This window comes from Lissotriton vulgaris, chromosome 9 (genome assembly GCF_964263255.1).
Source record: "Lissotriton vulgaris chromosome 9, aLisVul1.2, whole genome shotgun sequence".
Taxonomy (NCBI): domain Eukaryota; kingdom Metazoa; phylum Chordata; class Amphibia; order Caudata; family Salamandridae; genus Lissotriton; species Lissotriton vulgaris.
Genome location: NC_141697.1, coordinates 20,693,922 through 20,713,523, shown reverse-complemented (window position 1 = coordinate 20,713,523; position 19,602 = coordinate 20,693,922). Strand labels below are relative to the sequence as shown.

At 46.4% G+C, this 19,602-nt stretch overlaps 1 protein-coding gene across 2 annotated transcripts in view; it reads right to left on the bottom strand.

The window, feature by feature from the left end:
• The window catches only part of PPP2R3C (protein phosphatase 2 regulatory subunit B''gamma), a 237,723-nt gene that overhangs the window by 178,262 nt on the left and 39,859 nt on the right, over nt 1-19,602 (bottom strand). For both annotated transcript variants that reach the window (XM_086936937.1, XM_086936938.1), the window contains exons 2-3: nt 18,368-18,492; nt 11,319-11,423 (exon numbers count right to left, since the gene is read on the bottom strand). In XM_086936937.1, the coding sequence (XP_086793063.1) occupies nt 11,319-11,423; nt 18,368-18,492 (230 nt within the window). The remainder of the gene's footprint in view (nt 1-11,318; nt 11,424-18,367; nt 18,493-19,602) is intronic.

The window sequence follows — 19,602 nt, the reverse complement described above, 5'->3', positions numbered from 1 at the left end:
TATGGCTCTTGAAAGGAAAGAACATGTGGAGATGTCTACAACTTTGACAGAATAAAGGACTGGTTATATGAAGAAGGATTTGATTTTTTGAACTGTGAAACGAAAATGATTATTTGATGAAGATCATGTTACACGGCTGTATCTATCTTTTGCAATAATTGACTGATAAGACTTAATTATCAATCATTGGAATTTGATTCATATTAGTGCTCAGGGAGGAATTGTATTTTAGTGACAATTACTCATCGCAAACGCAAAGCTGGAAATATAGGCGTGAAACAGCCTTGCCAACAGAAATCAGAAATTCACCGTCTTTTCTACATTTCTGCCATCTTTAAAGACTCATCTGTTTAGACAATACTTAAATCAGTTATCAAAATTGCCCATATTACCTGATTCTCATTCAATCACACTGTGTCCATGCTTTACTAATCAATCTTCCCTCCACTCCACTGTCTACTGTTTCCACTTCACCACCCTCCTGATCGGCACCACCCTCATTCTCTGCTAATGCTCACCCCTCACCACATCGCATCCTGCTCCTAACTCTACCATCTACCTCAACAACCCTCCTTCATCCTGCTCCTCCTCTACCCCTTATCCCATCTCTATTTCCTCTACTACCCCCATCCCTAGCCCACTTCACTCTTCCTGTCCTCCACATGCCCCTATTGTTGCCTCCCTCCCCACCATCTCCATCTGTCTCTTCTTCGAGCCACCTCTTCCTTCCCCCTAGTTCAATGTATTTTAATGTAAAACCTTGTGTAGCGTTTAGAGTGATCTCGAAATGCACCAATACCTACGGTGATCACGAGCTATATAAACCTAGATAAATAAATGTATTGAGGGATATTTTATGGAAATACAAATGTGAGCCACAATGTTTTGCAATTAATAGCTAACACCTAACAGTACACTTAAAACAGGCATGTCGCACACCCAAAACAGATAAAGTAAACCCCTCCACACTACATTTAATTCTGTTTAGGAGTTTCTAGGTGCTAAAATTTAGACAGTCAACCACAGCAGCTCCAACATATCATTAAGCAGAGTTTGGTCCAATAGAAATAAATAACTGAAGCACATCTTTCATGAAAACCAATTTGTTGAATCACTGGTATTCCTATTTGTGCATAAAAATATACACACACATACATATATGACCACGACCACGGACGTGGTCGAAACGCATCTTTTTGTCATGCACAAATAAACGTCAGATACCGCCCTCCCCCTGTGAAATGGCTTTCCTTGGACAGATTGCTGGACACGTCCCATCACTGAAGATACACTGCAGTGTCTCTGGGGATCATGACAGACTCCTGGAGATCCCTGTTGTGCTGAAGCCACTGCTTACAGAGGTACCCCTGGAGGGCCCTCGTGCCAGCATGCATGGATGACCAACAGAATGCAGGAGGCTATCAGACACAGCAGGTGCAAGACTTTCAGGCTTGAATCACAGCTGCATTCTGAAACACTGCACTCATAGCCTGAATGCCCAGAATCCCCTGAAGAGAAGAAAAGGCCAGATTCGCCGTAGTGTCCAGTACTTCCCCTATAAACAGGGTGAGTTGAGAGGGCTCTAAGTGAGGGCTTGTTTTTAGAAAACTCCAGGTTGTTCAACCCCAGAGTCATCAACTGTCAGTGATGCAATAAGGGTAATTTGGACTGGTGCAAGGTGCCCACTAGAACAGTGGACAGCATATGCCAGGCCAAACTTCTTACAATATGCATCTTGCAAATCAATTGAGCGCCAGGAAACTTATGGTGTCAGTACGCTCTATAAATTCCACTTAAGACAAGATAAGATTGAGAGCATCCAGCCTTCTCATTCCAACGGAAGAAGCACCTGTGCTAGAGTCAGCATTTTGAGCTTTTCTTGCTCAAATTCTTTTTCAAAATCCTGAGATCTAGGATGGAACGTAAACGACCGCCCTTCTTGGGAATCAGGAAAACAGGCCCCGTCTTGAGCAGATTCGGGGGCGTTTTTCTCTCTTTTTTAAGCCCTGCCCCTTTTCTAGTGGTGGGCGTCTGTTCCCTCCCTTTTCGCCCCCTCCTCGTAGCCATTTCTGCCCTTGCATCCAGAGGCCAAGGCAGGTTTTCACGCTGGTTATTTTTTCGTTTTACTTTCGTAATACAAGTGTAGTTTCCATAAAAAAAACACTTTTTTTTGTTTGACTTTTTATTGTGGATCTAACTGATGGCGGGGCGAGCGTATGCGGAACGAACCTGCGATGTTTTCCAGCCCTCAGTTGAGCCAGGCAGGTATTATTCAGAGGTGCCGGGTGAGGGAGGGCAGACCAAGGGGGCGTGTGCTCCAGCTCCTCCAGTGCTGACGCTTGCACAGTCAGGGAGGCGGGTGAACACACTCCCTCATAGCCTGGGCAGGCCGTCGCTGTACAGGAAGTGCACAGATCACCTAGCACCTTCACCCAGGCAGCAGCAGAACCTTTGCTGTTTTAAGTCGAAAAGAGACAGTAACCTGAGCTACTATGAGGGGAGAAAACACGCTGTAGCAGCCACTTCACCGATGTGTGTCACAGCCTCTTGCCCTCTCCCGCTGCTCTGTTGTTCCTTCTGTCCACCTCTCTGAATAAAACAATAACAAATACGGCCTACTGTGGAAGCAACCCACCCAGAAATGAAGCAGCAAAGGGGCGAAAATTCACGTACGTTTAAAAATTGGTCCGTATGAGCGGGAGGTAACGCTGAGGGAGATGTTACTTTAAATCTGGGGGCCTGGTTTACTGAATTGTGTAACTGCGTGGCTTATGTAACTTTATAGGCAATCGTTCCTCACTGGCAGGCTAGGGGGAAGGCGGGGGACTGGACATTTTACTTTCTAACGCGTCCTTTTTTTCCCCACTGGTTATTGCGATCCCCAGTTCCTCTAAACCCGGAAGCGGACGTCTGAGATGAGGCCCTTTAAGATCAGGAAGAGGTCACGTGACCGGTCAAGGCAATGTCAGGTCACGCGAGACTCACCAATACCTGTTTTTTTCCGACCTTGCAATAAAGTCAAAATATCCTGGTCGCCCCTTTGTGTACTCTTTGCCAATGATTGGTCACGAGCAAGTAAACCTCTCCTGTTATTGGGTGACTAGTGCTAAGTTTTTAGTAGCAGCTGTCGGGCACAAACTTCTGCTACGAAATCAGGCTTTTTAAAATAAGCAAGTAACAAGATGATTTTGGAACTAACGTTGCCCAAAAAACTTCAACAAGCGACTGACTAAATTATTTTAAAAAGTGGGATGAAAGGAGCTCACTATCGCTTAACAGAAGCGTGGATGACAACACAGGGGCTGTCTTTTCTAGGGGCGGGTAGTTTTTCTAACCAATCGTAGGATACATGGACACCAAGACTTTCCTTTTACTTTCCAGTCTCCTGTCAATCATAATAAAACAAGCTTTCCGATTATATCCTCTTAGCTTCATTTACTGAAGTTGGTTAGAGTCTGCAGAAAGGCAAATACCAATTGGATTTTTCAGCAAGTTCGGAATCCGGGAGGTAAGACTCATTTTTGGGAATCTCCCGCCTGATTTGGAAGTGTTGGGATGTGCTGTTTTTGGTCGACAGCTGTTTGCCGGTATTGCAGCACCCCTGGCGATTGAGGTTATCTGAAGTTTCTTTGATCTGGAGTACGAGCAGTAGGCAGAACCTAAAACGTGAGCATTGTTATGACTACAAGAGTGCGGATGTAGCACAGAACACAGCCGGAAGAAAAGTGGTGCATACCCAGAGCGTACTTGGGTGTTAAGCGCATTATTGTTATTTAAGCAATGGTTGTGGCATCCGAATGATTTGGTTTTTTTTAGAAAAAGAGTCAGTTTTACAGAAGTGCAAATTATTTTGTAACTTTTGTATTTCTTTTTTAAGCGTTGGTGCAGTCGAGGTTTTACAGTGTTGGCAGTGTGTTACGACCGGGCATCATTAAGCCGTGTCGAGGGGGAAGAAAGTGTCATGTTGCTGCATTAAAACTGTTATGCTTTAAACGCCCCATGATTTGACCTGTCTGGCTTGTGATATTTTAAAAGAAAGTGTGTATTTGGCTTTATCCAAGTTAGTATCTTGTTATACGTATTATTACAGATTGGTTTTTTTCTCTGTAGCTTCAAGTTTTCAGTTCAGGGGTGGGGAGTGGTGGGGGATCTGTGCTTGTTCTCCTGCCCCCTGGCTGTGCTTGTTCTCCTGGCCCCTGGCTGTGCTTGTTCTCCTGGCCCCTGGCTGTGCTTGCTCTCCTGCCTCGCTGTACTTGCTGTATGTGTATGCGGCTCTGGGTGTGTGTGGCTCTGGGTGTGTGTGCGTGTGTGTGTGTGTGTGTGTGTGTGTGTGTGTGTGCGTGTGTGTGTGGTTCTGTGTGTGTGTGTGGCTCTGTGTGCGCGGCTCTATGTGTGTGTGTGTGTGTGTGGCTCTGTGTGAGTGTGTGTGTGTGTGGCTCTGTGTGAGTGTGTGTGGGGGGGGGCTCTGTGCGGATAGCTTTTTTGTAGGTGGCTCTATGTGTGGATAGCTTTTTTTGTAGGTGGCTCTATGTGTGGATAGCTTTTTTTGTAGGTGGCTATGTGTGGGTGGCTCTGTCTGTGTGAAAGTGGCTCTGTGTAGGTGGCTCTATGTGAATGACTGTGTGGGTGGCTCTGTATGTGTGTGTAAGTGTCTTTGTGTGTGGGGCTCTGTGTGGGTGTAAATGCAATAGGTCATGCATTTGCGAGCGAATAAGCTATTGGCATTGTAAATGACAATGCCATTTATTTAACGATTAAGCTTTTGGCAATGTAAATGACAATGCCATTTATTTATGATTTTGTTTTTTAAAGTCCTGAGCAATGCCAATAGCTCTACCTTTAATAATGCAGAGACCATTTCATTGTAAATGCTTGTTAAGCAAGGATTGGACCTCCTGACGGAGAAGCTGCAGATGGCATGCAGAGAAGACATTTTGTTGGGGCAGAAAGAAATGGTGGAAATTCCTGACTGATCCGATATTATCTCCACTGTTGTAGAAACTGGGACACCCAATCTCCCACTGGTAAAGCATGCTCCTAGATGGGAACACCAGGGCTGCTTTCCTGTGATGTTGACGGAGGAGGAAGAGAAAGATGGGGGAAGGGCAGCTCCTCGTTGTCTACTCCTGCCAAGCCCCCTGTAACTTCTATAGAGGGGGTTGGATGGCTGCTGCTAGTACTGTCATTTCCACTAAACTAAACGTTTCTGCCAAAACCCCAGAACCTCCTAAACTGTCTGTAATCCTTGGGCTGATTGAAGACCCAAAGATCTAGATGGCACCTTGCTGTCCTTCAACCTTTCCACAGTAGAATCTGCTTTGGCACCAAACAGTTTTGCCCCATCGAAGGGCAAATGCATGAGGGCATTTTGCACATCCGAGAGAAACCAGATACTCTCACCATGCGTGTCTTCTTGTAGCGACTGAAGTTACCATCACTCTAGTCAATGAATCTGCGGTATCCACCCCAGCTTGCATCCACTTCCCGGGCGGCAGCTGACCACCATTGAGAAGCTCTGTAAAGTGTCCCTGATCATCATCAGGAAGTTTTGGGATCACCGTCTTAGCCGAATCCATCAAGGCATGTATGTAATGACTCAACAAGCAGGTTGTTCTTGTAGATTTCATAACTATGCTGCCTAAAGACAACACCTTCTTGGCTGATTGTTCCATCATTTTGGCCTCCCTATCCGCTGGAGAAGAGGGAAAGGATGCAGGGGTCATCTTTGACAAACACGAAGCCTGAACAAGCAAACTCTCAGGTGATGGATGAGCAGACAAAAAGTTTGGATCACCTGGAGCAGGTGTATACCTCCTAGCTATGGAATACTTTAAACAAGGTCAAGGTGCACCACTTCAGAATTTACAAGAACTGATAACTTTGATGAGGTTAACAGCAATAATCACATTAGTTGTTACTTGTGTTCTTTAAGAGTTCTTTTATTGAGTTCAGTTGTAAGTAAAAAATCACACACAGGAGCTACAGCCGACGCGTTTCGTCCTCTTGGGACTTCTTCAGGGCGAAGTAAAAGATAGGATAGTGTCCTTATATCTTCTCCCGTGACTATCGGGGTGCGTGGAAATGTCTGTAACGATTTATTATGCTCGAAAGGGCATCAAAGTTCTCTGTGGAGGAATCTCGTCTGTCCGAGTCGTTCTTATTATTAGGCGATATATATCTATTTGTAGTCTGTACTGCCAAAATTCTCTTGGAGCAGCTGCTACCTGACGGAGGAGGACGTTGTACTGCAGGTGGATCTAGGAACCAGGGAATGCCTTAGCTCACTTTATTAAGAGTGCCTAAGCAGAAGGATTAATACTCCTTTCCTTATAACAAATCAACAACAATAGATAGCCAGACTGAACCTACATTTACTACTACCCTGGTTACAGCTCTTTTTGGACCATCATCCATATTTTTGATGATATTTACATGTACAATATTGAAATACCTTTCCAAGAGAATTTTGGCAGTACAGACTACAAATAGATATATCGCCTAATAATAAGAACGACTCGGACAGACGAGATTCCTCCACAGAGAACTTTTTGTTCAACAGGATGCCCTTTCGAGCATAATAAATCGTTACAGACATTTCCACGCACCCCGATAGTCACGGGAGAAGATATAAGGACACTATCCTATCTTTTACTTCGCCCTGAAGAAGTCCCAAGAGGACGAAACGCGTCGGCTGTAGCTCCTGTGTGTGATTTTTTACTTACAACTGAACTCAATAAAAGAACTCTTAAAGAACACAAGTAACAACTAATGTGATTATTGCTGTTAACCTCATCAAAGTTATCAGTTCTTGTAAATTCTGAAGTGGTGCACCTTGACCTTGTTTAAAGTATTTCATAGTTCATGTTTTGAACCAACATTGTAACGGTGGGTGTTTTTGAAGTGTGCACACATATTGTCCCATGTATTATAGTGTGGGTCTAAAATAATTTTGGGAGAATATTTGACCAGGTGCTGTTCTGTTGGGAATCCTCCACCGTTGTTCTTTTTCCAAAACCTCCTAGCTATGGGTTTTTCGGAGAAGAGACGGTGCACCAAGAATCAGTCCAGAGAGCTTTGTTTCAAGAAAAATCCTTTTTTATTTATTCAAATATCTTAAAAGGCCTCAGCCAACGCCTTTCGTCCCTTGCAGAACTTATTCAGGGCTCAAGAGAAGTGTGTAAATATCTGAAAAGTTGAAAGTTAAAACGGAATACAGGTATACGGTCCAACCCTTGGTTCACACGGCGCAGTGGGCGGTCTGCACAAGCCTATCCTGGCGAAGCGTAACGGGATAGGAGGGACCCCTATGGTATTGAGGCGGCCCTCTTCCAAGTTATCTTGAGTGCAAACACCTTGCTCCAAAACCACCTGTATCATATACGGTGTAGTGGTAAGGAGAGGAGAGTCCAAATCGCTGTCTGGAAAGGGTAATCCAGCTTAGCAGAAACCGGTTGGAATATATAACCCCCAGTACTTCTATAGGAACGTGTCCTTCCCTTAAGTATAGGGCGCTGCGTCGGAATGTCTCGCAAATCGAAGCCTAGCTATGGGCCTAGGCACAACAGGAGTCGACACAGGCTTTTGCCCAACGTCCAAAATTGGCTGTATTAAACCCTCATTAAAAGGTAACAAGGGTTCTGAGGTCGATGACAAGGAGTGAAGCACCCCAGTCAACAAATTGGACTTAACTTCTGTGGGGGGAAGAGAATATTCCAACATTTTCGCTGCCTTCCTTATAAGTGAGTGGTAGGAAGAAACATCTGGAGATGACATACCTTTTGGTGACAGCAACTCCCATTCCAGGGACATGTGCAAGCCACTTGCCTCTTCCAGCCCTTCAAAAGCCAGGTTTAGTGATCCAATCTCACCCTCTTCCAGTTCTGGAGGATCTTTATCTCCAAAGAAATTCCTTTCTTCTTCAAGAAGTCTTTGGGCCTCTCTTCTTGACCTGAGACGTGGCATCTATAACGGCGATGTCAGCACTGATGACATCAGTACTTGTACAGAAGTGGTGAGAGGTGGCATTGAAGTGGAAGCATTCAACATCAGAATGAAGCCAGCCGGAGCTGGAGAATTCATGAACGATGTCAGCGAAACCTCAGCAGGCGGAATGGCCAGAGGAGAAGAAGTCTTCTTTCTAGGATGCTCTCTTAAGGCCTGAGTCGGCTAGGAAATCCGGTCTACAGACAGAAAGGGCATAAAAGAAGCCTGCTAATAGGTCACTGGAAAGTCCAAAGAATATTACAGCAGAATCATGGGACCTACAGCCGCACCAGGTGGAGTCTTCTCAATGAAAAATGTTAAATATAGCACTTATAAAGTGGGGCGGATCCCCATCTGAAGCAGGAAAGGCTGGATGCATACACCTGCTCTTGCTGAGGCGCTGGATCCATGACCGGTGTCTCTTATTGCATCTCAGGAGAAGTCAGCCACGGCGCCAGATCCGAAGGTGACGCCGAGAACGGCACCGGAGTGGCTTCTTGACGTCCATTGTCTGAAGCTGATCGCTGAGACACCGAACTCGGCCACTCCTCTTTGGAATAACGGCATCGAGAAACATGAGGTTGCTTCTTCCTGTGCTTCTTTCTTACTGACCTCGAAGAATGGGAAGACGGAGATTTGGATCAAGGGTGAGACTTTCGACGACCTCTCTTCTCTTGCATCGGTCTTGCCATAAACAGCTTCACCACCCTTTCCTTCAATGCCTTTGGATTCATCTTCTAGCATGAACAGACGTTCACATCATGATCTGCTCTAAGTACCAAAGACAAATATCATGATCTTCAGTGATGGACATCTGGCCCTCACAGTCTTTACAAGGCTTAAACCCCGACTTCCATGGCAGAGACATTGTTACCAAAAATTGCAACAATTTCAAGGAAACGTCAAAAGACTTCGCCCATTCCTTAATGGAGAGCCAACAGAAACCGTTACACGTCGAAGGCATGGAAAAAAGGGAACTGATGTCAGCATGTCGACAAAGGCTTCTTATGGCTCTAGGGACGTCACACGGTGCATCGTACAGAGCCATGGGCATTATGACGCCCTTGTCGACGCGAGAGAGCTTTCAAAAACATTTCCGTGGAATGCTGGTGCATTGGGATTTTTAAAAGGCGAGGAATCTGCAGGTAGACGTATCCATCAAGACGTATCCATCAGGCAAAAATAAAAATAACTGTAGTTAAGATGTCAAATTACAACTGAAACAAAACCAGATTCATATCGGTGACCGAATCCTCGAAACCAAAGGGAAATAGTTCCTAACCGCATTGGCGAATCAAGACCAAGCCAATGAAAGACTAGGCATTATATAAATATGTGTAGCAAAATGTATGTATGTATGTATGTATATAGGCTATTCCTAGGACTGAGGAGCAGCAGATCAAGTACTTTGTAAGATGTTCATAGAGAATTCTGGGGAAAATTATAGCAGGAAATCAATCCCTTTGCTACCTAAGACACTGCAGGAAGCAAACAGTTAAAACTAAGGTACTCAAAAATAAGAAGAGATTTTTAAAACTACGATTTTTCGAAAGTATATTAATGATTTATTGTTGACTGAAGGAAAGCAACAGAGCAGGATGACCTTTGAACCTCGACTTATGACATCTAAGCTTGGGGCTACTTCAGGTGAAGGTATCAATACAGAGGGCACAGATGGAATGGGGTGCATGTTGCAATGTCCACTGGGACACTCATTCTTATCTCGTGTGCTTTCTGCATAAGATGACGTTGCTACTGCAGCACTACTGTGGTTGGGATGGTAGCCATAGATGTGCAGTGTCTTAAATGGGCCACAACCATTGGGCCTTTGAAATCCTGGCGAGGTGCATGTCAGACCATGTGATCAGATGCAAGTGTAATGGACACACCTTATTGATGATTTGCCTGTACCTCATCTTTTGGCTGTAGGTTGAAGGCACGCAAAGAACCGAGGCTGCTCCTGGAAAATATGTCCAAGAGGCATACAGTGGGCGACCTGGTCGGAGACAATCACTACAGAGCTCCCATATTCCCGGACACACAGATCGGAGAATAACCAGAAGGCTGCAGGAATAATACTTATCTCATTAGTGCACTACCTGTCAGAAAGGGACCAATACACCCCCACACTTGCACTCCTATCATTCTTTTGACAGTGTTCTTACATTTGGAAAGACTAGAAGCCAAAATATCTTTGCTCTGTTGCAGAATCAAGACTGATTTGCATATGGCCATGTCTGAACTGGGGTGGCTTGGGGAGCAAAATAACGATGGATTAAACCCAGATCTGTGACTGGGGGTGGCTTGGTGAGCAAAATAACGATGGATTGAACCCAGATCTGTGACTGGGGGTGAATGTTTTGCCATTGTGCAACATTCCGTCCATCATCATGTGTGTTTTACAGAATCCATTACACAGCTTTCTCTTCTCCATGGAGTGTTCAATCCAAGTTTCCAATGAGGAGCTGCTGCTCTCTCTGATCCTCAGGATGTCTCCCATCTCAGACCCCAGTATCCTTGGTCAGTTCCAGACTCCATGTTGAACTGTTTCTCACTCTCTTCTCTGTGCCACATTCTATCTATGATTCCAGCGCAGAGCTGCTTCTCCCGCTGATCCTCAGGATGTCTCCCATCTCAGACCCCAGTATCCTTGGTCAGTTCCAGACTCCATGTTGAACTGTTTCTCACTCTCTTCTCTGTGCCACGTTCTATCTATGATTCCAGCGCAGAGGTGATTCTCCCGCTGATCTTCAGGATGTCTCCCATCTCAGACTCCTAGTCTCTATGCTCAGTTCCAGACTCCATCACTTAGACGTTCTTCTCCATGTTGTGACCATAGTTCCAGCCTCTCAGCTTGCTCTTGTGCTCTAGTTCTGAGCAGTTTCTTCCTCTGGTCACCAGGATGTCTCCCATCACAAATATCAGCACCTTTACTCCGATCCAGACTTCACTACTGAGCTGTTTCTCCCTCTGTTCCATGCAGTGTCTATGTTGGATTCAAACTTCTCAGCTCAGCACCAGACTGCTGTGAGAAGCAGTTCCTCGCGCCGACTTACTAAAAAGATGCTAGCCAGAATCACCAGCATGAATGTTACCTTGCCTACTTCACACGGTTGGTCTTTGCTTCTTGAGGAATAAGACTCCAACATGCCATTTTTACTTCAGAAACATGCTTGGACCTAACTCACTTCTCTTATTTGCAAGCACCAGCTACAAAGCTGTCCACATGACCTGGGTTGAAGATGTGGCACAGACTATATATAGCACCAGAGCACAAGTAACTCTCCGAGGAAAAGGCATATTTTTCAACATCTGTGCAATCTCCTTCTCCTTACCTGTAGCTCCTCGTTGTCCAAGAGCTCTCTGCTTTTCCTCTGCAGGAAAACTGCCCGGGACTCCTCCCTCAGCTTCTGCAGCAAGATTTCATCCTCTCCTGGCAGCTGGAGGAGATTGCATACAAAAGTTTAAAACACAGACCTCACTCCGTCAGCGTTACACATAATGACAAGTCGAGCATCAGCTAAAAGCTCTTCTAGATCTTTCGCGAGGAGTGAGACACAGCTTGGCACAGGATGACCCGGTGAATCAAAGACACATTCCCGGTCACTGAACAGGACCTAGCACAGAAACAAGGCCAGCTCCCTTCATGATGTTTGGTGACTTAGACATTTCTTTCAGTCGTCCTCAATTATAAAGTTTCATGGTAGTGAGACAACACTGAAACAATACCTTCACTTTAATATAGCAATACATTTCTGCTGGGGTACTCATGTGCTGTAGAATAACTTGTATTATTAACCTACTCACTGGCACATATTTCATCTTCCATAGGAGAATGAAAGAATGGGCAAACCTGGGGGACTAAAACCTATGACATGTAGGTTGGAAAATGTTCTGTGTTGTGAAGTCATTCATTCAGTTAGCTATGGCTGTACAAGCTCAGTAAGCCATCATCCAATGGAATCCTCTGTAATGTGCTACCAACGGAATTGGCCAGAACGGAAATGTACCAGCAACACTCTGGAGGGAGTGCCAGTAGCGCCAGTTGAGACTGGTAAATGACCAGGTTTGCCATAAGACACGCAGATGGGGGCACCACAGAGCCTTTAAAAATGCTAAAAACACCAGATTCTCAAAATACATCTGTGACGCCCACAAACAAAACATTGGGATATCTTAATTATTTACAAGGAATAATCAAACCACCTGTCCTCACAAACAAATCCCATGGCTCCTAATGTTAGGAAGACATCATGAAGTTTTCAGCCTAAAATAAACAGATATGCGACTCCATCATCAACCGCCCTAAGTCCTCACTGCCATCTCATCACCCTGCCCCACTGAAATCTGAGCTTCCAACCTGACATGAGCAGCTTTGGAGAGTGAACCGTCCTGCTCCCAGCAGAAGAGGTCGCTCCACACGCTGCTCCCTGCCTCGCCTGGTATCGTAGCGCTTACTGCCAGACTGCTGAGTGCCTATCTCGCCTTGCACCCACAACTGCTTTAGCCTGCATAATTATTTATTAGAGTTCGTAGCGCTAGATTGCCCCGCCTGTTTATTATTATTTATTAAATTGCTGATGTAAATTTGATCGTAGCGCTTGATTGCCAAGGTGCACTTGTACGATATTTGAACTTGTGCTGTGCTGCCTGCAGACTTATTTGTGCCCGATTGTGCCGGCGCCACTGCCATTTGCATCGCGCTATTTCCAATTGTGCCCCAATCCTGTTGCGATATTGGCTTGCTGCCATTTTGTTTTTTGGTGTTGTTGTTGTGCCTCCCTGCCCTGATCTCCACCCCGCTCCCGCCTCCCAGCAGATCCTCCCTCCCACTGATACTGTTTACCCCCGCTCTGCCGTGGTAGCGCTGTGACCGTCCTGCTCCCAGCAGAAGAGGTCGCTCCACACGCTGCTCCCTGCCTCGCCTGGTATCGTAGCGCTTACCGCCAGACTGCTGAGTGCCTATCTCGCCTTGCACCCACAACTGCTTTAGCCTGCATAATTATTTATTAGAGTTCGTAGCGCTAGATTGCCCCGCCTGTTTATTATTATTTATTAAATTGCTGATGTAAATTAGATCGTAGCGCTTGATTGCCAAGGTGCGCTTGTACGATATTTGAATTTGTGCTGTGCTGCCTGCAGACTTATTTGTGCCCGATTGTGCCGGCGCCACTGCCATTTGCATTGCGCTATTTCCAATTGTGCCCCAATCCTGTTGCGATATTGGCTTGCTGCCATTTTGTTTTTTGGTGTTGTTGTTGTGCCTCCCTTCACTGATCTCCACCCCGCTCCCGCCTCCCAGCTGATCCTCCCTCGCCCTTCCCCCTTCCACTATCCACATATGACAGATGCCTACGCACGCAGCGTTCACGTGCAGCGGTCGCGCCCCATGCGCGCAGAAGGTGCGCCAAAGGTAAGCCCGTCTACGCCCGACCCCCTGGTCCTCGCAAATCCCACTCCACCCGCATAATATACGACGCCGCAACCCTCTCAGCACTTAACCCCGGGCCACTCCCTAACTGCTACCAAGCCGCTCCAGGACACACCCATGGACCCTTCACCTGCCACTCCTGCAAGTTCGACTGCATCAGGACCCACACCAAATCCACAAACTCCAAACAGAGCTCCGACACTAACCACCCAAAGTGCTTACTGCTCAACACCCGCTCAGTCCACAGACACGCCATCGAACTCTGGAACCTACTCGACACTACATCGCCGGACGTCACCTTCCTTACAGAAACTTGGATGAACGCCTCATCAGCCCCCGACATCGCCATAGCCATCCCGGACACCTACAAGATCATCCGAAAGGACCGCATCAACCAAATAGGGGAGGCATCGCCATCGTCCATAAGAACACCATCCGCATCACGACCAGCTCCGACAATAACCTCGCTACTGCCGAACACCTTCACTTCCAGATTCACACCGACCCCAAAACCGCACTCAGAGGCACGCTTATCTACAGACCCCCAGGACCCCGCTCACAATTCAGTGAAGACATCGCTGACTTCATCAGCCCACATGCCATCCCATCCGAGAACTACATTCTACTGGGAGGCCTCAACTTCCACCTGGACAAGAAAAACGACAACACCACCACCACCCTTCTGGACAACATGGCCAATCTCGGACTCAAACAACTCGTTGACACCCCCACCCACTCCGCCGGACACAAGCTCGACCCTATCTTCACCTCCAGCAAGCACATCTCCTTCGATCACACCACAGCTCTCCATTGGACGGACCACAGCTGCGTTCACTTCCACTACAAAAAATCCACGTCCCATAACCCCTCACAACCTATTCCCCGAAGAAACTAGAACAAAATCACCACCGACCAGCTCTTCTCGTCGCTTCAACAAAACACTCCTGCCAATTCATCGGACCCAAACCAAGCAGCCACCAACCTCACACAATGGATCACCCACAGCGCAGACGAACGAGCACCCTTGAAAAACCATCTAATCAAGCAAGGGAACAAAAAAGACCCCTGGTTCAACGATGACCTTAAGAAATCCAAGAAGCTCTGTCGGACTATCGAGAAAACCTGGAGAAAAAACCCTACCACTGACAACCTGGCCTCCTTTAAGAACGCCACCCGCAAACACCACCAACTCATCCGATCCACCAAGAAATCAGCATTTAAGGATCGACTTGACAACAATGCCCAAAACAGCAAGGAACTATTCAACATAGTCAAAGAATTCACTAACCCCTCCACAGCCACTAACGACATCACCCCCTCCCAAGACCTCTGCGACTCTCTATCATCATTCTTCCACAACAAAATCGCCGAAATACACAACAGCTTTCAAAACCAGTCCGAAGACCAGCCCACTCCACCCACCTCCGAACCAAAACCCCCCTCTAACAACCTTTGCGCCTGGAACCCAATCACCACTGAAGACACCATCCGCCTGATGAATTCCATCCACTCAGGATCGCCAAGCGACCCTTGTCCCCACCACATCTTCAACAAAGCAGATCCATCATCGCACCCCATCTCCGAGACGTCATCAACTGCTCCCTCAACTCCACCACCTTCCCAGAAAACTGGAAACATGCCGAACTCAGCGCCCTTCTGAAGAAACCCACGGCTGAGCCAACCAAACTTAAGAACTACCGCCCCATCTCGCTCCTCCCATTCCCCGCCAAAGTCATCGAGAAAGCCGTCAACAGTCAGCTCGCAGCCTTCCTAGAATCCAACAAATCCCTCGACTCCTCTCAATCAGGCGTCCGAGCCAAACACAGCACCGAAACCGCCCTCATCGTAGCAACAGATGACATCCGAACACTACTGGACAACGGAGAAACAGTTGCTCTCATCTTACTTGACCTCTCCGCAGCCTTCGACACAGTCTGTCATAGCACCCTCATACAACGCCTCAGCAACATCGGAGTACAAGGAAAGGCATTGGACTGGATCATATCGTTCCTCACCGGAAGAACGCAGAGAGTCCGCCTCCCCCCTTTCAAATCAGAGGCCACCAAAGTCATCTGCGGCGTACCACAAGGATCGTCACTCAGCCCCACCCTCTTCAACGTATACATGAGTCCCCTCGCATCCATCGCGCGCCAACACAACTTCAACATCATCTCCTACGCAGACAACACCCAGCTGATCCTCTCCCTCACAAAAGACCCAAACACCGCCAAAACCAACCTACACGAAGGAATGAAAGAAGTAGCCGAGTGGATGAAGAACAGCGGTTTAAAACTAAACTCGGACAAAACAGAAGTCCTCATCTTAGGACCATACCCCTCTGCCTGGGACAACTCATGGTGGCCACCGGCCCTCGGAATCGCACCCATACCTACGGACCACGCACGTAACCTGGGCTTCATCCTAGACTCCTCCCTCTCGATGACCAGACAAGTCAACGCCGTCTCATCATCTTGCTTCAACATCTTACGAATGCTCAAAAAAATCTTCCGTTGGATCCCCACCGAAACAAGAAAGAGTCACCCATGCACTGGTCACAAGCCGATTGGATTACGGCAACACCCTTTACGCCGGAACCACAGCCAAACTACAGAAAAAACTCCAACGCACCCAAAACGCCTCAGCCAGGCTCATTTTGGACATCCCTCGGCAAGCTCACATTTCCGACCACCTGAAAGACCTCCACTGGCTCCCTGTCAACAAGAGAATAACGTTCCGTCTTCTCACCCACGCACACAAAGCCCTCTACGACCTAGGACCCGAATGCCTCAACACGCATCTATCCTTCTACACCCCCTCTCGCCAACTACGATCGTCCAATCAAGCCCTCGCCGCAATCCCACGCATCCACAGATCCACCATGGGGGGAAGATCCTTCTCCTACTTAGCGGCTAAAACCTGGAATGCTCTCCCCACCCACCTCCGCCCCACTCAGAACCACCTCTCTTTCAGAAAGCAACTAAAAACCTGGATATTCGATAAGTAAATTCACCTCCCTCCCTCAAGCTCCTTGAGACCCTCTGGGTGAGTAGTGCCCTATACAACTTTTTGAACTTCAACTTGAACCTCAAAACAGAAGTACCTCTGCCCCACCTCTCGCATGAAACAATCCAGCCACACTTATGAGACATCATAACAGTGATAAATGCCTCACTTCTAAATAGTGTTGCTTGGGACCATCCTAAACACGTCTTTCCGGATACTTTCTGTCTGATCTTCAGCTCTCCAGGACACCTTCAGAAACGGTGGGTGCAACTCACTCTTCAAGATTATATTAAACAAAACAATAATGTCACTGATCACAAGTCAGGGTCACACTTTCAAGAGGCACCGAGTCTGCCCGATCAACATTACAGAACAGTTGCTTCTTTCTCTCAACCAAAACAAGGAAACAGCCCCAATGCTGTACACAGCTCAGCCCTGTGAAAGGCAACAGCCCCAATACTCTACACAACTCAGCCCTGTGAAAAGAAACAGCCCCAATACTCTACACAACTCAGCCCTGTGAAAAGAAAGAGCCCCAATACTCTACACAACTCAGCCCTGTGAGATACAGTTCACCATGACATACCGTTAAGAAAGCCAAAGAACAGGCATGAGAAAATCCAATTCATTCTATGCACAAGGAGCCATCTAGAAAACATTTCCCCAGGAGAGTTGTTCTCTCACACAATGAAGCATGACATCCCAAAAGGACCATCTGCCTTGTGTATTCGTGTTAGATGTACGTGCACCTTGGAATGCAGCTCTAGAGCAGGACCAGTAGAGCTTTCAGGTGTATAAACAAAATTGTTTCAAATATTTCGTTATTGGTAGTTTGGGCAACAACAGGATTGACAGCATTAAGTACATTTGTCAGGTTAAGTAATACAATTACAATGTTTACCATTTGTCCACGGTAGGAAGTTCACTGTATACACTATACATAGATTGCAGACTGCATCGCAATATTGGTGTATACAGGTCTTTGCAGCAATGAACGCAAGTACCGATTATTAAACATTTCGAAGATCAGCCCAGAAACAAATGAAAGTATGGAGGAAACAATTGTACGACTGCTAGAAGCTGTAAAATAGTTCATCAAACGGACTATAGAGAGGAGGAGGTCAATTATTCAGGGTCATAAAGTAGGTACGGCACCACTGAAGGTGCGTGGGGAGTGCACCCCAGAGCCAGGGCCATCATCCTACGGTCCACACACGTGACTTCCAGGAGTACACTACTGACATCCAAATCCACTTCCAGCTTGACAAGAGAACAAAGACCCAGCGCAACATTACCTCCAGCTTGGACTGTGTGTTCTACTAGACAAAAGAGAGCTTACTCTGCATGGACAGACCCAAGACTGGAGCACCTGTTGTTGGGCACTTACTTCCAGCTGACCCCCAAACCAAGACCCATCTTACTGAAAGTAAGGAACCTAGCACAGTGTATACAGCTGTGCAATAATTAATTCTTTAGTTATAGCATATTTAGATACCCAGAACTGTGTCTATTTCTTTGACATAAGATCCCCCAGGTCCATTCAAATTGACTGTCCCTGCAGCTAAGGACTCCTAGGAACGTTCACTATAATATTTCATGTAGGTAAAGACCATCAGGCTTTGCTAGTCTGCCTATTACTTTTCATTTTCGGACTCCAAGATCCATCCATACTGCCCATTCCTCACATGTAAGAAGCTGCAGGCCCAAGTTATTGGCTTATTTCCTGTTGATTAGAACCTCTAGTAGATTAGAACCTCGTGTAGATTAGAACCCCTTGATTTGCCTATTTCCTGGAGATTAGAACCCAGACAGGACCATCCAAATCCCTTTGTCTACAAACATGCTATTGTTCTGCTTCGCATTTACACCTGGGGTGTTTACATGGATATTTCATATCTCACCACACCTTCCCTTTACCCCACCACCACACCTGTGCATTGTATTCCTTACCCTATAGTAGAATCGTGGAATGTTCTGCGAGGATGTGCTGCCACTCTTGTTTCCTTTCCACTCGTTATAGAATTTGGTAAACAATTCCATTTCTTCATCTTTTAACTCCTGTTCACTTCTTTTAGCTGTTGATAAATGTACAGAAAGTCAGAAGCTCAGACTTGATCCTGCACTAGAAATCTCAGGAGAGGGCACATGTACAAGACAGACACACACATCCAAACTAAGGTTATCCTGGTTCATACAATAGGGACGCTGAGGTTTTATCATTAACTATATTTTATACCATTATGGGCCGCCTGTGCAACCAAATGACAGAGCAGAACTAAGAAGATTTGACCACTTATAAGAGAAGCTAGTCGCTTTTTAAGCTACCATCTTCATATGAATAACACGTGAGAATACATGTACAAGTAGACATATACCTCTGTCATGAGAGCAGGCAGACCTTTAAACTTCCCATTTCAATAAAGAAACGGGCAAGAGAAGTACAGAAAGAAGCAAGAGAATTGCTGAAAAAACAAGATAAGTGCAGAAAGAGTAAGAAATGTGCATAACGAGGCAAGAGAAGTGCAGAAAGAACCAACAGAGGACAAGAAGGCAGGAGAACTGCAAAAAGAGGCAAAAGAGTTGCAGAACCAGGCAAAAGAGGTGCAGAAAGAAGGAACAGGGGTGCAGACAGAGGCAAGAGGGGTACAGAAATGTGCAAGAACAGTGCTGAAAAAAGCAAGAACAGTGCAGAAAGAACCAACAGAGGTGCAGAAAGAGCTAAGATGGGTGCAGATAGAGACAAGAGAAGTGCAGAAACAGCCAAGAGAGGAGCAGAAAGGGGGACGAAGGGTGTAGAAAGAGGCAAGAGGAGCGCAGAAAGAGGCAAGAAATTGTATAAAGAGAGAAGAGGGGTGCAGAAAGAGGCAAGAGAGGTGCAGAAAGAGGCAAGAGAGGTGCAGAAAGAGGTAAGAAAACTGCTGCAAGAAGCAACAGAAATGTTGAAAGAAGGAAAAGAAGTGCAGAAAGAGGCAAGTGAGGTACAGAAAGAGGCAAGTGAGGTACAGAAAGAGGCAATAGAGGTGGAGAAAGAGGCAAGAGAGGTGGAGAAAGAGGCAAGAGAGGTGGAGAAAGAGGCAAGAGAGGTGGAGAAAGGGGCAACAGGGGTGCAGAAAGAAGCAACAGGGGTGCAGAAAGAAGCAGCAGGGGTGCAGAAAGAGGCAAGAGGAGTGCAGAAAGAGGCGAGA